The sequence below is a fragment of the Salvelinus namaycush genome, chromosome 13 (genome assembly GCF_016432855.1).
Source record: "Salvelinus namaycush isolate Seneca chromosome 13, SaNama_1.0, whole genome shotgun sequence".
Classification (NCBI taxonomy): Eukaryota; Metazoa; Chordata; class Actinopteri; order Salmoniformes; family Salmonidae; genus Salvelinus; species Salvelinus namaycush.
Window position 1 is genome coordinate 38,684,221 of NC_052319.1, and position 21,925 is coordinate 38,706,145.

The window sequence follows — 21,925 nt, forward strand, 5'->3', positions numbered from 1 at the left end:
TTTCTACCCAACTTTTAACCTAAATCAAATGACATGTTTTCTTGATTATCATGCTGAATTCACGTTAGTTGACAACTCAACCAAATGTAAATCAAAACTAGACGTTGAAATGACGTCTGTGCCCAGTGGGTGGCCTCTTTCTCAATTTCTGATAGCGATTCCTCAGGCATGAACCAAAGCAGTGCTGAGGTTGCAGCAGGCAGCTGATAGACAGTGTAAGGCAGTAGTTTGCTGATATGAGGAACCAGGATTGGCCTTTTGGATTAGTATTAGCACTCGCTAGTAGTAAAGCTGATTAGCAGCTAGTGCGAACGCTATCCCTGATTACACAATGGGTTGGCAAGCAGCTGTATGGCTGGACTTTGATTGGCTAATTCTGGCTAATGTGCAGTGTAATAGAGTGTAATATAGTGTAGTTTAGTGGAGTGTAGTGGAGTGTAGTATAGTGTGGTGGAGTGGAGTGTAGTGGAGTATAGTGTGGTGGAGTGTCCATGGTTGTGGTATAAAGCCTTGATCAATGACTGAAGTGGTTGACCCAGGTTAATTTAGAGGGTAGGATATAGTACACAGGCAATGGTGAAGCTGTGGAATTCCTGTCCTATAGTTCTATAAACTTAGTCCTGATGTCAGGTACTTAGAAAATATACGTACATTTACCCTAAATATGAAAGCATATTTTTATTAACAGCTACTATTTATCCTTTGAAATGCACAATATGTTGTTCCTTGAAAGAGTAAATTAACGTCTGCAAAATCAAACTCTTTCAAAAACTCTCTCAAAGAGTCTTTCATGAAACACATACACTAATGCATTTCCTGTATAATTCATGTCATTCTTGTAAACCGTCAAAAGACTTGACCTTTTTAAATCAGGTCAACACCCGCAAAACAGCGGGCCCTGGCGGCATTCCAGGGAGCGTTCTCAGAGTATGTTCAGAATAACTGGCAGGCATATTCACAGTAATTTTCAACCTCTCCTTGTCCCAGTCTGTAATCCCCACATGTTTTAAGATTACCACAATCATTCCGGTTCCTAAGAACTCCAAGGCTTCATGCCACAATGCCTTTCGACCTGTAGCACTCACTTCTGTAATCATGAAGTGTTTTGAGAAGCTGGTTATTGCACACATTATCTCCACCATCCCAGACACCCTAGACCCACTCCAATTTGCATACCGCACCAACAGATCCATAGACGACGCAATCTCAATAGTCTCCACACTGCCCTCTCCCACATAGATAAGAGGAATACTTGTGAGAATGCTGTTCATTGACTACAGCTCAGCATTCAACACCATTGTCCCCTCCAAGCTCGTCACTAAGGTTAGAACTCTGGGTATGAACATCTCCCTCTGCAACTGGATTACATGACAGGCCGTCCACAGGTTGTGAGGGTAGGCAACATCACCTCCACCACGCTGATCTTTTCAAGGGTGTGTGCATAGTCCCCTCCTGTACTCCCTGTTCACCCACGACTCCAACACCATTATCAAGTTTGCTGATAGCACGACATGGTAGGCTTGATTACTGGCGTCGATGAGTCAGCCTACAGGGAGGAGGTCAGTGACCTGGCAGCGTAGTGCCGGAGCAACAACCTCTCCCTCAACGTCAGCAAGACCAATGAGCTGATCGTGGATTACAGGAAACAGGGGGGGCGAGTATGCCCCTATCCACATCGACGGGGCGTCAGTGGAGCAGGCAGACAGCTTCCTTAAAATGGTCCAAACACACACGCAGTTGCAAAGAAGGCGCGACAGTGCCTCTTCCCCCTCAGGAGGTTGAAAAAGTTTGGCATGGGCCCTCAAATCCTCAAAAGGTTCTACAGCTGCACCATTGAGAGCATATTGACTGGCTGCATCACTGCTTGGTATGGAAATAGCACCACCCTCGATCACATGGGGCTACAGAGGGTTGTGCGGACAGCCCAGTACAGTACTGGAGCCTAGCTCCCTGCCATCCAGGACCTACAGTATATAACAGGCGGTGTGAAAAGTAGGCCCAGAAAATCAAAGACTCCAAGCACCCAAGCCATAGACTATTTGCTCTGCTGCCGCACAGCAAGAGGTACCGATGCATCAAGTCTGACACCAACAGGGTCAAATATAGTGCATTCAGATTCAGACCCCTTGACTTTTTCCAAATTTTGATTACGTTCCAGCCTTATTTTAAAATGGATTAAAAAAAAATCCTCATCAATCTTCACACAATAACCCATAATGACAAAGCGAAAACAGGTTTAGACATGCTATGAGACTGCTATGAGACTCAAAATTCAGCTCAGGTGCATTCTGTTTCCGTTGATCATCCCTGAGAGGTTTCTACAACTTGATTGGAGTCCACCTGTAGTAAATTCAATTGATTGGACATGATTTGGAAAGGCACACACCTGTCTATTTAAGGTCCCACAGTTGACCGTACATGTCATAGCAAAAACCAAACCACGGGGTCGAAGAAACTTTCTGTAGCTTTATCTCAACATCCCTGTTCAACTCGAACCCTAGCTTTATCTCCACATCTCTGTTCAACCCTAGCTTCATCTCCACATCCCTGTTCATCTCTAGCTTTATCTCCACATCTCTGTTCAACCCTAGCTTCATCTCCACATCCCTGTTCAACTCGAACCCTAGCTTCATCTCCACATCCCTGTTCAACTCTAGCTTCATGTCCACATCCCTGTTCAACTCTAGCTTTATCTCCACATCTCTGTTCATCTCTAGCTTCATCTCCACATCCCTGTTCATCTCTAGCTTTATCTCCACATCTCTGTTCAACCCTAGCTTCATCTCCACATCCCTGTTCAACTCTAGCTTCATCTCCACATCCCTGTTCAACTCCAGCTTCATGTCCACATCCCTGTTCATCTCTAGCTTTATCTCCACATCTCTGTTCAACCCTAGCTTCATCTCCACATCCCTGTTCAACTCTAGCTTCATCTCCACATCCCTGTTCAACTCCAGCTTCATGTCCACATCCCTGTTCATCTCTAGCTTTATCTCCACATCTCTGTTCAACCCTAGCTTCATCTCCACATCCCTGTTCAACTCGAACCCTAGCTTCATCTCCACATCCCTGTTCAACTCTAGCTTCATGTCCACATCCCTGTTCAACTCTAGCTTCATCTCCACATCCCTGTTCAACTCCAGCTTCATCTCCACATCCCTGTTCAACCCTAGCTTTATCTCCACATCCCTGTTCAACCCAAACCCTAGCTTTATCTCCACATCCCTGTTCATACCTAGCTTTATCTCCACACCCCTGTTCAACCCTAGCTTTATCTCCACACCCCTGTTCAACCCTAGCTTTATCTCCACACCCCTGTTCAACCCTAGCTTTATCTCCACATCCCTGTTCAACTCTAGCTTCATGTCCACATCCCTGTTCAACTCTAGCTTCATGTCCACATCCCTGTTCAACTCTAGCTTCATGTCCACATCCCTGTTCAACTCTAGCTTCATCTCCACATCCGTGTTCAACTCTAGCTTTATCTCCACATCCCTGTTCATCTCTCGCTTCATGTCCACATCCCTGTTCATCTCTAGCTTCATGTCCACATCCCTGTTCAACCCTAGCTTCATGTCCACATCCCTGTTCATCTCTAGCTTCATCTCCACATCCCTGTTCAACTCTAGCTTCATCTCCACATCCCTGTTCAACTCTAGCTTCATGTCCACATCCCTGTTCAACTCTAGCTTTATCTCCACACCCCTGTTCAACCCTAGCTTTATCTCCACATCCCTGTTCAACCCTAGCTTCATCTCCACACCCCTGTTCAACTCTAGCTTCATGTCCACATCCCTGTTCAACCCTAGCTTCATGTCCACACCCCTGTTCAACTCTAGCTTCATGTCCACATCCCTGTTCAACTCTAGCTTCATCTCCACATCCCTGTTCAACTCTAGCTTCATGTCCACACCCCTGTTCAACTCTAGCTTCATGTCCACATCCCTGTTCAACTCTAGCTTCATGTCCACATCCCTGTTCAACTCTAGCTTCATGTCCACATCCCTGTTCAACTCTAGCTTCATGTCCACATCCCTGTTCAACACTAGAGTTTTGGAATGAAACTCTTCCTTTATACCCAACCTCTTTTCTCTGTAACACGTGTCCTTTCCCAAGGCATCACATATGAGAAATTAGACGAAAGACGTTGTAATCGCTAGCTAACAGATGTTAGCTGTGTGTTTGGACAATGCATAGGCTAATGACAGTGGGTGGCTGACCTAGCATTAGCGGCTAGGGTATATTTAGCGCTCTCTCTGTCACTGTGATGGGAGTAATGAAGTGACATGATTTTACTAAGAAAGAGGTTGTCTGCCAGAAAAGCATTAAGAACAAATTAGATAGAATGAGAGGGAGAGAAGGATAAGGAGAGAATGAGAGCCAGAGAGAAGGAGAGGGCGCAAGAGAAGGAGAGAGCATGAGAGAAGGAGAGAGCGCGAGAGGAGAGAGCGCGAGAGAAGGAGAGAGCAGGAGAGAGTGCGAGAGAAGGAGAGGGAGAGAGCGAGAAAAGGAGCGGGAGAGAGCGAAAGAGAAGAAGTTTCACATTTTTTATTACATTATGCACAAGTAGAGTGAAATGACTTTCTTGCAAACTCAAACTCAAACCCCAACAATGCAATAATCAATAACAATGTAATATATAATATATTATATTAAAAACACAACTTTTAACCTAAAAACACACATAAGAATAGGAAATACGAAATAAAGGAAGTAAGCATACTATATACACAGGATATATTGAAAAGAAATTGTTCCAATACAATATTTACATGTGTCGGTATTCTGTAGTGATGGAGGTAGATACACTATATATACAAAAGTATGTAGACGCCCCTTCAAATTAGTGGATTCGGCTATTTCAGCCACACCCGTTGCTGACAGCTGTATAAAATCGAGCACACAGCCATGCAATCTCCATAGACAAAGATTGGCAGTAAAATGGCCTTACTGAACAGCTCAGTGACTTTCAAACATGGCAACATCATAGGATGCCAGCTTCCAACAAGTAGGTTCGTCCTGGTCAACTGTAAGTGCTTTAATTGTGAAATGAAAACGTCTAGGACTAACAACGGCTCAGCCGCGAAGTGGTAAACCTTACAAGCTCACAGAACTGGTTGGCAGGAAGATAAAACGAGGGTTAGGGTTGAACAGGGAGATAAAGCTAGGGTTAGGGTTGAACAGGGAGATAAAGCTAGGGTTAGGGTTGAACAGGGAGATAAAGCTAGGGTTAGGGTTGAACAGGGAGATAAAGCTAGGGTTAGGGTTGAACAGGGAGATAAAGCTAGGGTTAGGGTTGAACAGGGAGATAAAGCTAGGGTTAGGGTTGAACAGGGAGATAAAGCTAGGGTTAGGGTTGAACAGGGATGTAGAGATAAAGTTAGGGTTTGGGTTGTAGTTGAGGGTTGAGATCTGAGTCTACTGAAGCTAGGCATACTGTTATTTAACAGCAGTAGACATGTCATAGCCTGGTCCCAGATCTATGTAGCCTGGGACCAGGCCACTGTTCCTTAACACACTGTTCTCTGGTTCAATGGCCATAATAAATACACAAATATTATACAGTACAAGACTAATGAAATACATTTCCTTATAACAAAAGAAAGAGGATGAGGAAAGAAGCAAACTATTGAGATGTAGGGGTGGTTCTGGGCATGCCTAGTAGAGCAGGGTTGAATGATGTCATGTGCCAGAGGGCTCTTCCACTAGAAAACCACGGAACCCTGTGACATCATCACATGACCACTCTGCTGCATTCTACTTTACTGCTGTGTGTGTGTGTGTGTATGTGTGTGTGTGGTGGAGGGGGGGTCGCACTAGTGTGTGTGTGTACATAGGCCTACGTGTGCACATCTGCTCATGTGTGTGTGATTGAGAGTGAATGACTCCAAAGTCCATGTTTTTATGGTTTCAGCGTTTGCCAACATCCTCCCTCAACATGCCCCATCACACAGGAAGGGTATTGAGATCAGCCCCATACAGTAGAAACCAGTTCAGAGAGCCCACTGATTTACAGTGGAGGGAGTAGGTTAACCTGGGTATAAGGCTGAAGCCAGAGGGACCAATCTAATATGGAGGTAGACAATACTGTCTGTTAAGAATAATGCTGCTACTAGTGTAATACTATATGAGGGACATCTTGGAGAGAGAGGAGAGAGAGGGAGGGGGACAGAGGGAGGGAGGGGAGAGAGAGAAAGAAAGAAAGGAGAGAGGGGGGGGAGAAAGAGAAAGGGGGTGGCTGCAGCTCTTTCTTTCTTTCTCTCTCTCTCTCTTTCCTCCCTCTCTCCGGGCCACTCTGGGGAGAAGAAACCACATTAGAAAACTCCTTCAGGCAGAGATTAGCATCTCCAGTCGCTAACGCTCACTGCTAATGCTCACTGCTAATGCTCCAGAGAGGCTGGGCACACGGGTGGGTGTTCAATAGACGGCCATGCTGGAAATGACCATATTGTCATCAGAACTTATGAGCAACTATGTGGAGTAGAGGTTAGGGTTATGGTTGAGGCTAAGGGGTAAGGGGAAAAAGGGATACCTAGTCTAGGGTTGAACAGGGATGTGGACATGAAGCTAGGATTAGGGTTAGGGTTGTGGCTAGAAGGCACAGTTAGTCCTTCATCTCTAGCATGGCCAGTTAGTGGTTATCTGATTAAATGGTTACCCGGATCATCTGCATTGACCCTATCTTCCACTGACTCTTTGAACATTCACAAGACTATGTATACATTATATATACACTGTACACTCTCTCACACACACTGTCACTCTCACACAAAACCCACACACAATACACACACACACACACACACACACACACACACACACACACACACACACACACACACACACACACACACACACACACACAAACACATATGCCATCACGCTTCACTGTTGTTCTCGGGGGGTGATGAGAGGTGTTGGGTTTGCACCAGACATTGCGTTTTCCTTGATGGCCAAAAAGCTCAATTTTAGTCTCATCTGCCCAGAGTACCTTCTTCCATATGTTTGGGGAGTCTCCCACATGCCTTTAGGCAAATACCAAACATGTTTGCTTATTTTTTTCTGTCCACTCTTTCGTAAAGCCCAGCTCTGTGGAGTGTACGGCTTAAAGTGGTCCTATGGACAGATACTCCTATCTCCGCTGTGGAGCTTTGCAGCTCCTTCAGGGTTATCTTTGGTCTCTTTGTTGCCTCTCTGATTAATGCCCTCCTTGCCTGGTCCATGAGTTTTGCTGGGCGGCCCTCTCTTGGCAGGTTTGTTGTGGTGCCATATTCTTTCCATTATTTAATACTGGATCTAATGGTGCTCCGTGGGATGTTCAAAGTTTCAGATATTTTTTTTAACCCAACCCTGATCTGTACTTCTCCATGACTTTGTCCCTGACCTGTTTGGAGAGCTCCTTGGTCTTCATGGTGCCGCTTGCTTGGTGGTGCCCCTTGCTTAGTGGTGTTGCAGAATATGGGACCTTTCAGAACAGGTGTATATGTACTGATATCATGTGACAGATCATGTGACACTCACATGTGGACTTTATTTAACTAATTATGTGACTTCTGAAGGTAATTGGTTGCACCATATCTTATTTAGGGGCTTCATAGCAAAAGGGGTGAATACATATGCACGCACCACTTTTCCGTTTTTTTTTATTTTTTGAAACAAGTAATTTTTTTCATTTCACTTCACCAATTTGAACTATTTTGTGTATGTCCATTACATGAAATCCAAATAAAAATCTATTTAAATGACAGGTTGTAATGCAACAAAATAGGGAAAACGCCAAAGGGGAATGAATACTTTTGCAAGGCACTACCTTATTATTATCTATCCTGATGCCTTTATCATGCCTTCATCCACATTGATCTGGTACTAGTGCTCCTAGGGCTGTGACAGTTGGTCGGCCTCACGGTAATTGACTGTTATTTAACAATTAACATATCTCCTGGATTCCACATATAGCATACAAGCCATTTTAAAAAGTCTAATACATCCATGTAATATAGCTTACATCTTCACAATAAATCCAAAATTTGTTTTAGACAAGTCTAAAGATGCATGATATGAAGAAAATGTCATCCATTTCAGAAGAGAAGAATAGCATTCTCTGTATTGAGCGGTTAGCAAATGCTTAATTTTAGAGTTATTCATGTAACTTTAGTTGTTCTACAAACGTTGGGCTATATGTTTTGATTTTTAATACATTGTAAGGCTGCATGATGCGACTAATGATGATTTGCTAAAAGTCGCTTGAAAGGCATGAGCTCTGCTTAGTTTTTTTTGCAGGCTGCACACTCAAATAGTCTCTCATTCACAATTTGACAAGCACCTGATAATGCCTTGAATTTCACGGCAGCATCCCCTTTATGGCCGTAATGCACCCTAAAAAAAAAACATGCCTTTTGCGGCCCGGAGTGCTGCGATGTGCCCTTCTCCCTGAGTGTGCTGTGCAATCGGAAGTCCTCTCACTCACATGGCTCTCCGTCACGTGATCAGGTCTTTCTCAAAGGCTTCAAGTGAAGACAGAAACATTGGGGACGCAACTGAATGTGTCCTTATGCAACTCCGAGGTGCATATTGAAGATATTGGAAGAACTGTCCACATTTACTTCTCGTCAGCCAACAAAATGTGTAGGCCTAACGAACAGCAAAAGCACTAGCCTATGTCAATCTACTATCCCCCATAGTACAAAAGTCGACCTAATCTGTGTGAGAAATAAATATTCCAAACATAGTCTGGGACAGTTGTGGGATGCGATAGATCACAAATTAATACAACCACCAGCACAATTTTTTTTCTTCTTATGCAATGTGGCAGATGCAACTGATCAGAATGTTTAGCTTAAAATGTTGATAAACTATTAGGCTATTTCTTCACATTATAAGCACAGCAATGCACACATGGTAGTAGGCTATAAGCGTGAATCTGACACGCCCTGACCTTAGTTATCTTTGTTATCTTTATTATTTTTGGTTAGGTCAGGGTGTGACGAGGGTGGTATGTGTGTTTTTGTCTTGTCTAGGGTTTTGGGTATGTCTAGGTGTGTGTGTGTAGTCTAGGTATTATGTAGGTCTATGGTGGCCTAGATTGGTTCCCAATCAGAGGCAGCTGTTTATCGTTGTCTCTGATTGGGGATCCTATTTAGGTTGCCATTTTCCAGTTTGGTTTGTGGGTGATTGTCTATGTGACGTTGCATGTTTGCACTCAGTGTTATAGCGGTCACGGTCATTTTGTATTGTTTGTTAAGTGTTCTTTGTTTTATTAAAGAAGATGTATTCACATCACGCTGCGCTTTGGTCTCCTCACTACGACGATCGTGACAGAATCTTCCATTAGCGGAAACACCATTATCAACAGTGACCACAAATGCAATTATGCATGTAATGCTTTAATTATAAAGGTGAATTTTTATGGTGAAATGATCTTCCCCAAACTTGAAACTCACGTGCTGCTTATGTATGCCAGTCAGGCTCCACACCCCTTGTAAAAGTAGATGTAATGTGCTTCATTTTAAGAAGTTATTTGGCCACTTTAGTTGTGATAAAAACCTTATTAAAACATATAGGCCTATGGACTAGGCTACATGAGGTGTGCGACTATGATTCACAAGTGATAATACATAATTCACAAATGATAGGCTGATACTGTCACCCATCAGACTATTCTTGATTTAATCTTGTCTTTAAATATACTAAATAATATATGTGTGACATTTGTTTCGATTTAGAATGGACCTGTATCGAAAATAGATGTCATCTATGCACTCAAATAGCGAATGGAGGACACTTTTCCCCGTGGTTTATTTTCATGATAGCCAGGTAGGCTATACTCCTGTGCTATACAATGTGCTTAATATTAGGAAAGTTGAGAAATAAATATAATAGGCCTAGCCTATAGAAAGCTGATGGGATCCTCGTCTTTTAATTAGAGGCCATCACTCTGTTTTCTCCCGTAATTGCATAGCCTATAGAAATGTTGCGCAACATGAGCTCATGGGCTCTCATGAAGTGTTTGATTAGATTTTCGATTACATTGGCAGTGATGTCAGAGTGATTAGAGGGACAATAAAGTGCTGAGTACAGTGGTTCTTCCTTTAAAAGTTTTGAGTTTATGCCGCGACGGTTTGTGGTAGATTGTGGTAAATTGCGTCCTTCTGGCAACAATGGCTGACACTTAAATAATGTGCCATAGAATTCTGCGGCACCTCGCAAGCTGTGCTGCAGTACGCCACAAATTTTAAAGGAAGAACTACTTCCCCAGGCAGGTAGCAAGTTTGGTACGCTACTAATGACCAGCAGCAGCAGCAGAGCTTGGAGAAATCTAATTACCGTGACTAAACTGTCATTTGGAATTTGACTGCCTTCATGACTCGTGACCGCTGGTGTGGCAGTAAAATGGTCACCGCAGTTGCCCTAGGTGCTCCCTGTATATAGCTTAATTGATTTTTTACTCTGCATTGTTGGGAAGGGCTCGTAAGCAAGCATTTCACGTTAATGTCTACACCTGTTGTTTTCGGTGCATGTGACAAATAACATTTGATTTAGTATTCTGTCCTTTCAAAACATAGTCATGACTGAAAGAGAGACGTGCATTTCCTGTGCATTAGAGAGACGGCCAGAGCAGGAAGTTATCTGTTATCTAATGGAAGTGGTCAATACTGGCCGGAGCAAAGCCCTGCGGCCACAGTGTTTCAGAGAAACCAATGGATCTATGATGGATCTGTCTGTTCAGGCCTCCCTGGATAACAATTACCACTGTTTTTGAGGGACAGATGTGGCTAATACTGGTCCTACACTGGTTTTCAGCAAACGGGCACACACACACAGACACACAGACACACAGACACACACACACACACACACACACACACACACACACACACACACACACACACACACACACACACACACACACACACACACACACACACACACCTTTACATAATGCACCAGCCTCTCCTCCTCATTGACTTTGTAGGTCTTGACTCCGCACTCTTTAGCCAATCGGAGGATACGATTCTGAGTAGGCCCGACGTAGGCCCCGCCCAGGTCAACATACTTAGTCTGCTCATTCTGGGTGGGGGGGGGGAGAGAGAGTGCATCAGACAAGCAGTGGACAATCCTAATCCCATAGATCAATTGTGTTTTAATCTATAACCAAATCAGTTACTTAAAAATGTTTTCGCTATGAACATGTAAAGCTGATTCTAATAGGGATTACACATTGACTGGCCTTTGGTCTGACATAGGTCTTACCTGTACGGTGAAGGTCCGTCCACCAACCCGGTCTCTAGCTTCCAGAACCACAGGACTCAGCCCTTTCTCCTTCAACAGCTTAGCTGCACTCAGCCCTGAGAAAGAGACAGACAGCCAGAGAGAGTGAGAAACAGACAGATAGAGAGGAGAGGTAAGTGTAAACATGGATGCTGATTATATGAAACATTTTGTATATAAACTATCCAACTATCCCCTCTGATAGAGCGAGAGAGAGACATTATGCTGAATATATGATAACACATTTTGTATATAAACTATCCCCACTTTTCACATCTGTTTACCTTCCCCCTCTCATCCTTCCCCCTCTTATCCTCCCTGAGTTTTGTTCTGTTGTGTAGATCAGGAGAGGAGAACCCTGTAATATGGCAGGTTGTGATACAGAGTCTGTGAGAAAGCAGCAGGCTAGAGGTACAGCTCCTTGGCCCAGTGGAGGAACACTGATACAATTCAATTTAAGGGCTTTATTGGCACGGGAAACATATGTTAACATTGCCAAAGCAAGTGAAATAGATAAACAAAAGTGAAATAAACAATACAAAAATGAACAGTAAACATTACACTCACAGAAGTTCCAAAGGAATAAAGACATTTAAAATGTCAAACCAGGCAAAAGACACCTCAGTGCCACCAATACTCCTTAGCCGGCCCACAAGAATGGAATGGTCTACCGTATCAGAAGCTTTGGCCAAGTCAATAAAAATAGTAGTACAACATTGCTTAGAATCAAGGAGAATGGTGACATAATTTAGGACCTTTAAATCAAATCAAAATATATACGTTATTGGTCACATGTATTTAGCAGATGTTATTGCGGGTGTAGCGAAATACTTGTGTTCCTAGCTCCAACAGTGCAGTAGTATTTAACAATTCACAACAATACACACAATTCTATAAGTAAAAGAATGGAATTAAGAAATATATAAATATTAGATTGATGTCGGAGTGGCATTGAGTAAAATACAGTAGAATAGAATACAGTATATACACACACATATGAGATGAGTAAAGCAGTATGTAAACCTTGTTTAAACATTATTAAAGTGGCCAGTGTTCCATTATTAAAGTGGCCAGTGATTCCAAAGTCTAGGGCAGCAGCCTCTAAGGTGCAGGGTTAGGTAACAGGGTGGAAGCCGGCTAGTGATGGCTATTTAACAGTGATGGCCTTGAGATAGAAGCTGTTTTTCAGTCTCTCGGCTCCAGCTTCGATGAACCTGTACTGACCTCGACTTCTGGATGGAAGCAGGGTGAACAGGCCGTAGCTCGGGTGGTTGATGTCCTTGATGATTTTTGTTGGCCTTCCTGTGACATCGGGTGCTGTAGGTGTCCTGGAGGGCAGGTAGTTTGACCTCGGTGATGCGTTGGGCAGACCGCACCATTCTCTGGAGAGCCCTGCAGTTGCGGGCGGTGTAGTTGCTGTACTAGGCGGTGATACAGCCCGACAGATGCGCTCAACTGTACAGGTTTGTGAGGGTTTTCGGGGCCAAGACAAATTTCTTCAGTCTCCTGAGGTCAAAGAGGCGCTGTTGCGGCTTCTTCACCACTGTCTCTAGGTGGACCATTTCAGATCGCCAGTGATGTGTACTCTGCGGAACTTGAAGCTTTCTACCTTCTCCACTGTGGTCCCGTCGATGTGGATAGAGGCGTTTCCTCCTCCGTTTCCTGAAGTCCACGACCAGCTCCTTTGTTTTGTTTTAATTAATTAATTAATTAATTTCACCTTTATTTAACCAGGTAGGCTAGTTGAGAACAAGTTATCATTTGCAACTGCGACCTGGCCAAGATAAAGCAAAGCAGTTCGACACATACAACAACACAGAGTTACACATGGAATAAACAAACATACAATCAATAATACAGTACAAAAATCTTTATACAGCATGTGCAAATGAGGTAGGATAAGAGTGGTAAGGTAATAAATAGGCCTCACAACCGCAGACCGCATGTAACCATGCCAGCCCAGGACCTCCACATCCGGCTTCTTCACCAGCTGGATTGTGTGAGACCGGCCACCTGGACAGCTGATGAAACTGAGGAGTATTTCTGTCTGCAATAAAACCTTTTTGTGGGGAAAAACTCATTCTAATTGGCAGGCCTGGCCCCCCAGGGGGTGGGCCTATACCCTTCCAGGCCCACCCATGGCTTCGCCCCTGCCCAGTCATGTGAAATCCATAGATTAGGCCCAATTAATTTATTTCAATTGACTGATTTCCGTATATGAAATGTAACTCAATAAAATCGTTGAAATTGTTGCTTTTTAAATTGTTGTTCACTATACAATGCAGTGAATACTGTATAAAGGTACAAGAGAGACTATTTTGAAGTCCTGATACAGGATAGGGTTATAGGGCTAGTGTTTGGAGTAGAACGCGGAGTGGTGCTGGGTTGTTTAGTCTCAACTATGGAGTAAGGCATGGAGAATATGGCTGGGTGAACTACGGAGAATATGGCTGGGTGAACTACGGAGAATATGGCTGGGTGAACCACGGGGGAATATGGCTGGGTGAACCACAGAGAATATGGCTGGGTGAACCACGGAGAATATGACTGGGTGAACCACGGAGAATATGGCTGGGTGAACTACGGAGAATATGGCTGGGTGAACTACGGAGAATATGGCTGGGTGAACCACGGAGAATATGGCTGGGTGAACCACAGAGAATATGGCTGGGTGAACCACGGAGAATATGACTGGGTGAACCACGGAGAATATGGCTGGGTGAACCACGGAGAATATGACTGGGTGAACCACGGAGAATATGACTGGGTGAACCACGGAGAATATGGCTGGGTGAACCACGGAGAATATGACTGGGTGAACCACGGAGAATATGACTGGGTGAACCACGGAGAATATGGCTGGGTGAACCACGGAGAATATGACTGGGTGAACCACGGAGAATATGACTGGGTGAACCACGGAGAATATGGCTGGGTGAACCACGGAGAATATGACTGGGTGAACCACGGAGAATATGGCTGGGTGAAACACGGAGAATATGACTGGGTGAACCACGGAGAATATGGCTGGTTGAACCACGGAGAATATGACTGGGTGAACCACGGAGAATATGACTGGGTGAACCACGGAGAATATGACTGGGTGAACCACGGAGAATATGGCTGGGTGAACCACGGAGAATATGGCTGGGTGAACCACGGAGAATATGACTGGGTGAACCACGGAGAATATGTCTGGGTGAACCACGGAGAATATGACTGGGTGAACCACGGAGAATATGGCTGGGTGAACCACGGAGAATATGGCTGGGTGAACCACGGAGAATATGACTGGGTGAACCACGGAGAATATGACTGGGTGAACCACGGAGAATATGACTGGGTGAACCACGGAGAATATGGCTGGGTGAACCACGGAGAATATGACTGGGTGAACCACGGAGAATATGACTGGTGAACCACGGAGAATATGGCTGGGTGAACCACGGAGAATATGACTGTGTGAACCACGGAGAATATGACTGGGTGAACCACGGAGAATATGACTGGGTGAACCACAGAGAATATGACTGGGTGAACCACGGAGAATATGGCTGGGTGAAGCATGGAGAATGGCCGGGTGAAGCATGGAGAATGGCCGGGTGAAGCATGGAGAATGGCCGGGTGAAGCATGGAGAATGGCCGGGTGAAGCATGGAGAATGACCCTAAAGGGATTACTACCATTGAGGAAAAGGTCAGTGAGTTTTTGAATGAAATGCTAGAAGATAATGACTTCTCTGGTAGAATGAAGGTCTCTGCTTCCCTCTCAATTCCTGTTTCTCTCTCTCTTGCTCTCTCTCAATAACATTTCAATTTAAGGGCTTTATTGGCATGGGAAACATATGTTTACATTGTCAAAGCAAGTGAAATAGATAAAGAACAAAAGTGAAATAAACAATTAAAAAAATAACAGTAAACATTACACTCACAAAAGTTTTTAAAAAACATTTCAAATGTAATATTATGTGCAAATAGTTCAAGTACAAAAAATAAAATAAATAAACATAAATATGGGTTGTATTTACAATATAGTGTTTGTTCTTCACTGGTTGCCCTTTTGAGGCAACAGGTCACAAATCTTACTGCTGTGATAATTATCAGGTATTGGCCTAATTCTGCTCTGCATGCCTTATTTGGTGTTTTACATTGTACATTGTGGATGTTTTTGCAGAATTCTGCATGCAGTGTCAATTTGGTGTTTGTCCCATTTTGTGAATTCTTGGTTGGTGAGCAGTCTCTCTCTCACACACAGTTAGTTTAGTGATACCCACAGTATTATGGAGGAAGAGGAGTGCGTTTTAGTTTCCTGAGGTTTGAACGGTGTGGTGTGCACGATGGCTTCACAGCCTAGTCTGGAGGAGACGCTGCCGTTATGACATGGATTCAGGTGTGTTCCTGAGAATGGAGTTAAGGTGGAGGAGGTTCTGCTCACAGTCGGCGAACAGGTAGGAGCTGAATTTATACATTCCGCATACAGAATGAACAAATCTGTGGTTGTGTTCATAAAAATAGTGAATTTGGTGGGTAGGCTGATTGGTAGTTAAATATTTGTAAGGGATATGTTGGTGCCATTTTCTCCTCTTTCGACTCCTTCGACTAGGGTGGTAGTTGCGAATCTGCCTCTGTTTATTACGGATGATCAAATCCGTAAAGAGTTGAGTCGGTTTGGTAAGTTTGCTAGCGGTTTTCGTGTACTGTCGGCAGGTTTAGGCAGAAAGCATGTTGTTTTGTTCAGGAGGCAAGTGTTCATGTTTCTGAACAACAATGAGCAACAGTTAAATGTGCATTTTAAAGTGAGACATGGGGAGGGGCTCTACGCAGGGTTTGCCAGCACAGATAGTCTATGGTGCTTTGAGTGTGGGGATTTGGGGCATAAGAGCTTTGCGTGCCCACATAAAGGCCGTAAGCAAGGTGAGGGTACAAGCGCCAGTGGGGGAAATTGAGGTCAACATGCAGGGAGCCATGAGACGCAGGCAGCAGAGGCTGGGCCTAGTCATGCTATAGATGGTGGTGTAGCTAAGGCTGGGCCTAGTCATGCTATAGATGGTGGTGTAGCTAAGGTTGGGCCTAGTCATGCTAGAGATGGTGGTGTAGCTGAGGCTGGGCCTAGTCATGTCATGGATGGTGGTGTAGATGAGGTTGGGCCTAGTCATGTCATGGATGGTGTTGTAGATGATGGGCCTAGTCAGGTTATGCTAGTGGATGAGGATAGTATACTGGGGAAGGGCAAGCAACTAGGGGGGGGGGGTGTGGAGGAGGGTGTCAAGCAAGAGGAAGAAGGGAGAGAAGAAATGAGGTGGGTGGGGAGAGGCTGGTGTGGTCAAAGGCACTAAGGAACCTTTGTCTGGTGATGGGGGGAGGCGCCAACTAGAGAGAAAGGGCAGGTGGTCAGGATGGGAGATGGAGATGAGGACGATGAAGCTTTCTTTTCAGACTCCTGCTCAAATGGGTCCAGAGCTGATAGCCAGTGAGGCAGAGGGATCAATGTACACGGTAAGGGAACTGTCAATGTTCCTGAATGATAATAAAGGGAGAAAGACTTATTTTTGTGACCTGTTGCCTTTATTGACAAATAGACACAAGCTTCCCACACCTTGTCTTACCAGACATAGCTTCTCTGTCCTGACGGTGCTTGGAAAATCCCGCTAGCTCTATATTAGTGTCGACGTTCAGCCACGACTCGGTGAAACATAAGATATTACAGTTTTTAATGTCCTGTTGGTAGGATAATTTGAATCGTAGGTAATCTATTTTTTTCCCCAATGACTGCACGTTGGCCAATTGAACGGATGGCAGTGGGAGTTCATTTGATCGCCTACGAATTCTCAGAAGGCAGCCGATCTCCGCACCCTTTTTCTCTGTCTTTTCTTCATGCAAATGACGGGGATTTGGGTCTGTTCCCGAGAAAGCAGTATGCACTTCGCGTCAGACTCATTAAAAGGAAAAAGCTTCTTCCAGTTCGAGGTGAGTAATCACTGTTCTGATGTCCAGAATTTATTTTCGGTCATAAGAGACAGTAGAAGCAACATTATGTACAAAATAAGTTCAAAAATAAGTTAAACAACGCAAAAAAACGAACAAAATAGCACAATTGGTTTGGAGCACGTAAAACGTTAGCCATCCTTTCCGGCGCCATATGATTCAGTACTACACAAATTGGTTTAATTATATATTTACAAGCTACTTAAATGGTAACAAAGGATAAACATACACACTTAATATGTTAAAAACCGGTCTCTACCGGACTGACAACAAATATGGCTGCTTGTTACAAAAGACATGGAGGGCGAGAGAGAGACGGACAGAGACACTTAATGTTGGTACATTTAGAAACCACTCTCACATACAGTAATCCTATATTTAGCACACGAACCACCGCCCGCTTGGAGTAAGAAATCATGAATGTATTTACGTGAAATGCCTTGGTTCACCGTGTATCTCTCTCGGAACCGGGCCAACTTGGAAAGGGGGTTGGGCCTTTTTGCGGCACGCTTGTAAGGCTCTGATTGTCCAAAAGGTTCCAACAAGTCTTCTGTTGTTCTCCTCTGCAGTTGTCGGTATCCGGTGACTTGTTGTGTAGTCCTGAACAGAACTACAGAGTTTCTCCCTCCATTCGCACTGGAAGATGCTTCTTTGAAGATAGGCTAGCCAGCCGTGTCGATGGTTCCAAGTGGGGTGATGAGAGTGACGTAATGTGATGGTTTGAACAGAGTAGTAGAATGGTCCCACTTAATTTCACTTTCAAAGATACTTTACTTAAGACAGCTAATCAGCCGTACCAGCGATTGTCCGGGAGGTAAGTTTATTGTCTCTACCTCGTGTTGAGATTCAGAGTTCAGACCACTTTAAACGTAAGCTGCAGCTTTATGTCCCTCTGGTCTGATGTGTATTTTCATAACCCATCATTTTATACAGTTTGTTCAAAAAGGCTGGTTCCGTCAGGCTGACACGCTCAAACCTTATTCAGGGGCGTGACTTGTCACTGTGCAAAGCTTACTACCGTTCAAAAGTTTGGGGTCACTTAGAAATGTCCTTCTTTTTTGAAAGGAAAGCATATTTTTTGTCAATTTTAAAATAGCCTTTTAAAATGATAATGATCAATTTGATGTTAACTGATCATTAGAAAACCCTTTTGCAAATATGTTGGCACAGCTGAAAACTGTTGAAAATGAAGGCTATTCCATGTGAGAAATTGACAAGAAAATTAAGATCTCGTGCAACGCAATGTGTGCTACTCCATTCACAGAACAGCGGAAACAGAATAGAAAGAGTGGGAGGCCCTGGTGCACAACTGAGCAGGAGGACAAGTACATTAGAGTGTCTAGTTTGAGAAACAGACGCCTCACAAGTCCTCAACTGGCAGCTTCATTAAATAGTACCCGCAAAACACCAGTCTCAACGTCAACCGTTAAGACAGAGTTCCTCTGTCCGGTGTCTGTGTTCTTTTGCCCATCTTAATCTTTTCTTTTTATTGGCCAGTCTGAGATATGGCTTTTTCTTTGCAACTCTGTGTTCACTCTGAGTTCTCCACCACTACAGTGACTTGCAAAAGTATTCATCCCCCTTGGCATTTTTCCTATTTTGTTGCATTACAACCTGTTATTTAAATAGATTTTTATTTGGATTTCATGTAATGGACATACACAAAATAGTCCAAATTGGTGAAGTGAAATGAAAAAAATAACTTGTTTAAAAAAAATCTAAATCTAAAACGGAAAAGTGGTGCGTGCATATGTATTCACCCCTTTTGCGATGAAGCCTCTAAATAAGATATGGTGCAACCAATTCCCTTCAGAAGTCACATAATTTGTTAAATAAAGTCCACCTGTGTGCAATCTAAGTGTCACATGATCTCAGTATATATATACACCTGTTCTGAAAGGCCCCAGAGTCTGCAACACCACTAAGCAAGGGGCACTACCAAGAAAGTGGCAATATGAAGACCAAGGAGCTCTCCAAACAGGTCAGGGACAACATTGTGGAGAAGTACAGATCAGGGTTGGGTTATAAGAAAATATCATAAACTTTGAACATCCCACGGAGAATGGAAAGAATATGCCACCACAACAAACCTATCAAGAGAGGGCCGCCCACCAAAACTCACGGACCAGCCAAGGAGGGCATTAATCAGAGAGGCAACAAAGAGACCAAAGATAACCCTGAAGGAGCTGCAAAGCTCCACAGCGGAGATTGGAGTATCTGGCCATAGGACCACTTTAAGCCGTACACTCCACAGAGCTGGGCTTTACGGAAGAGTGGCCAGAAAAAAGCCATTGCTTAAAGAATTCACTGCTGAACGTATTTTTTTTCCTGCTTTGTTTGCTCTTTTCCATATTATGTCTATCTCTGATAAGCTACACAGGGAGGGATAATTTTTACTAGGATTAAATGTCAGGAATTGTGAAAACAGCGTTCAAATGTATTTGACTAAGGTGTTTGTAAACTTCCGACTTCATCTGTTTATATATATATACAGCAACACCTCTCCCATAAGCATTTCGATCTCTTCTATAGATGTTATATCCTTGTTTTGCTACTGCTGTATCATCAAACAAATTATCTAAGTAAGTCTCAGAATTGGCTAATCTATGAATGTTAATGTTATCTGATGTTAGCAAGTTATTTTTACATTTAACATACTGATAGAAATTTGGTAAAACGGATTTAAGTTCTCATGAGATACTCTACCTCAGGCGAGCAAAACCTCAAGACTTCCTTAGATATCATGCACCAGCTGTTTTTTTTACAAAAATACAGTCCGCCACCCCTTGTCTTACCAGAAGCCGCTGTTCTATCCTGCCGATACAGCGTATAACCAGCCAGCTGTATGTTGTCGTCATCAGCCACGACTCCGTGAAGCACAAGATATTACAGTTAATGTTCCGTTGGTAGTTTAATCTTTCTCATAGGTCGTCAATTTTATTTTCCAAAGATTGCACGTTAGCTAGTAGAAAGGAAGGCAATGGGGGTTTATTCGATCGCCTACAAATTCTCAGAAGGCAGCCCGACCTCCGTCCTCTTTTTCTCCGTCGTCTCTTCACGCAAATGATGGGAATTTTGGCCCGTTCCCGGGAAAGCAGTATGTCCTTCACGCCGGTCTAGTTAATGGAAAAAAAAGCTTCTGCCAGTTTGTGGTGAGTAATTGCTGTTCTGATGTCCAGAAGTTCTTTCGGTCATAAGAAACGGTAGCAGCAACATTATGTACTAAATTATTTTAAAAATAAGTTACAAACGATGCAAAAAACTAAAAACACAGTTGATTAGGAGCACGTAAAACGTCAGCCATGTTCTCCGGCGCCATGATAGTTTTCAACAATATCAACACAGTGTTACGTTAGCACAATCTCTACACAGGACATTGTGTTAGTAGTAAGCTACCATGCATAACATATTCATCGCATCATAGTTTTTTATTTAACCAGGCAAGTCATTTAAGAACAAATTCTTATTTACAATCACGGCCTACCGGGGAACAGTGGGTTAACTGCCTTGTTCAGGGGCAGAACGACATATTTTTACCTTGTCAGCTCAGGGATTCGATCCAGCAACCTTTCAGTTACTGGCTCAACGCTCTAACCACTAGGCTACCTGCAGCTCCATTACATGGTAACCCATTTCTCATTTAGCCTAGTGCTCTGCATGGCACTCTGGTCAGAAGTAGTGCGCTATACAGGGAATAGTGTGTAATTTCACTAACTCTTTCATCATGCAGTGGTAGAGAACTTATTTCAACACATACTGTGACAAGAAAAAGTATGTGAACCCTTTGGAATTACCTGGACTTCTGCATAAATTGGTCATAAAATTTGATCTGATCTTCATCTAAGTCACAACAATAGACAAACACAGTCTGCTTAAACTAATAACACACAAACAAACAATTATACACAAACAATGTTTCACGTCATATTTGAATACACCGTTCACAGTGCAGGGTGGGAAAAGTATGTGAACCCTTGGATTTAATAACTGGTTGACCCTTCTTCGTTCAAATATTTTTTATTGAACACACACAGGAATGGTGTATAGGTATAAAAGGCAGGTATACAATTTTTATCTAAACATAAAAGAGCAGACAGAAACAAAAAGACCCAGAGTTCTGGGTACAAAACAAATATTACAGAACATACAGAACAAGGACAGGTAGAAAGAAAGAGGGTAGGTGTCACCCCCCCACTTATTCCCCCCCTTTATCCCTCCCCCACTTCTTCCCCCCCTTTATCCCTTCCCCTTATTCCCCTCCCGACTGCTCGGGTGGCGGTGCCAGCACATGCTGCCCAAAGGTGGATTAAAATATTACTATTGAGAGTGCGTTAAAAAGTACACATTCACAGCGCCGAATGGTCCAAGTAAGAGAGGAAAGGCTGCCAGATTTGATCAAATGTTGATAATTTATTGTTCAGAATATATCTAATTCTTTCTAAGTGTACAGTGTTTGCCAGTTCGCTGAGCCATAATTTGGTAGTGGGCGCTTCCCTCTTTTTCCAAAACAACAAGATTCGTTTTTTTTGCCGTAATGAGACTGTAAGAGATGAGTTGTTTTTGAGGGTTGGTTAATCCGTTTAGGGAATCAGACACTCCCAGGATTATCAGAAGCGGGTCTGGGTCAATTGAAGTCTCCAGAACTTCAGAGAGGATCCTAAAAATTCCACACCA

The 21,925-nt window shown here is 43.5% G+C and overlaps 1 protein-coding gene across 2 annotated transcripts in view; it reads right to left on the bottom strand.

Moving 5' to 3' along the window:
- Positions 1–21,925, bottom strand: part of LOC120058520 (amine oxidase [flavin-containing]) — a 66,043-nt gene that overhangs the window by 16,663 nt on the left and 27,455 nt on the right. The window contains exons 2-3 of one of the 2 annotated variants that reach the window (XM_039007239.1): positions 11,251–11,345; positions 10,930–11,067 (exon numbers count right to left, since the gene is read on the bottom strand). In XM_039007239.1, the coding sequence (XP_038863167.1) occupies positions 10,930–11,067; positions 11,251–11,345 (233 nt within the window). The remainder of the gene's footprint in view (positions 1–10,929; positions 11,068–11,250; positions 11,346–21,925) is intronic. The other variant, XM_039007240.1, reaches the window with a different exon arrangement.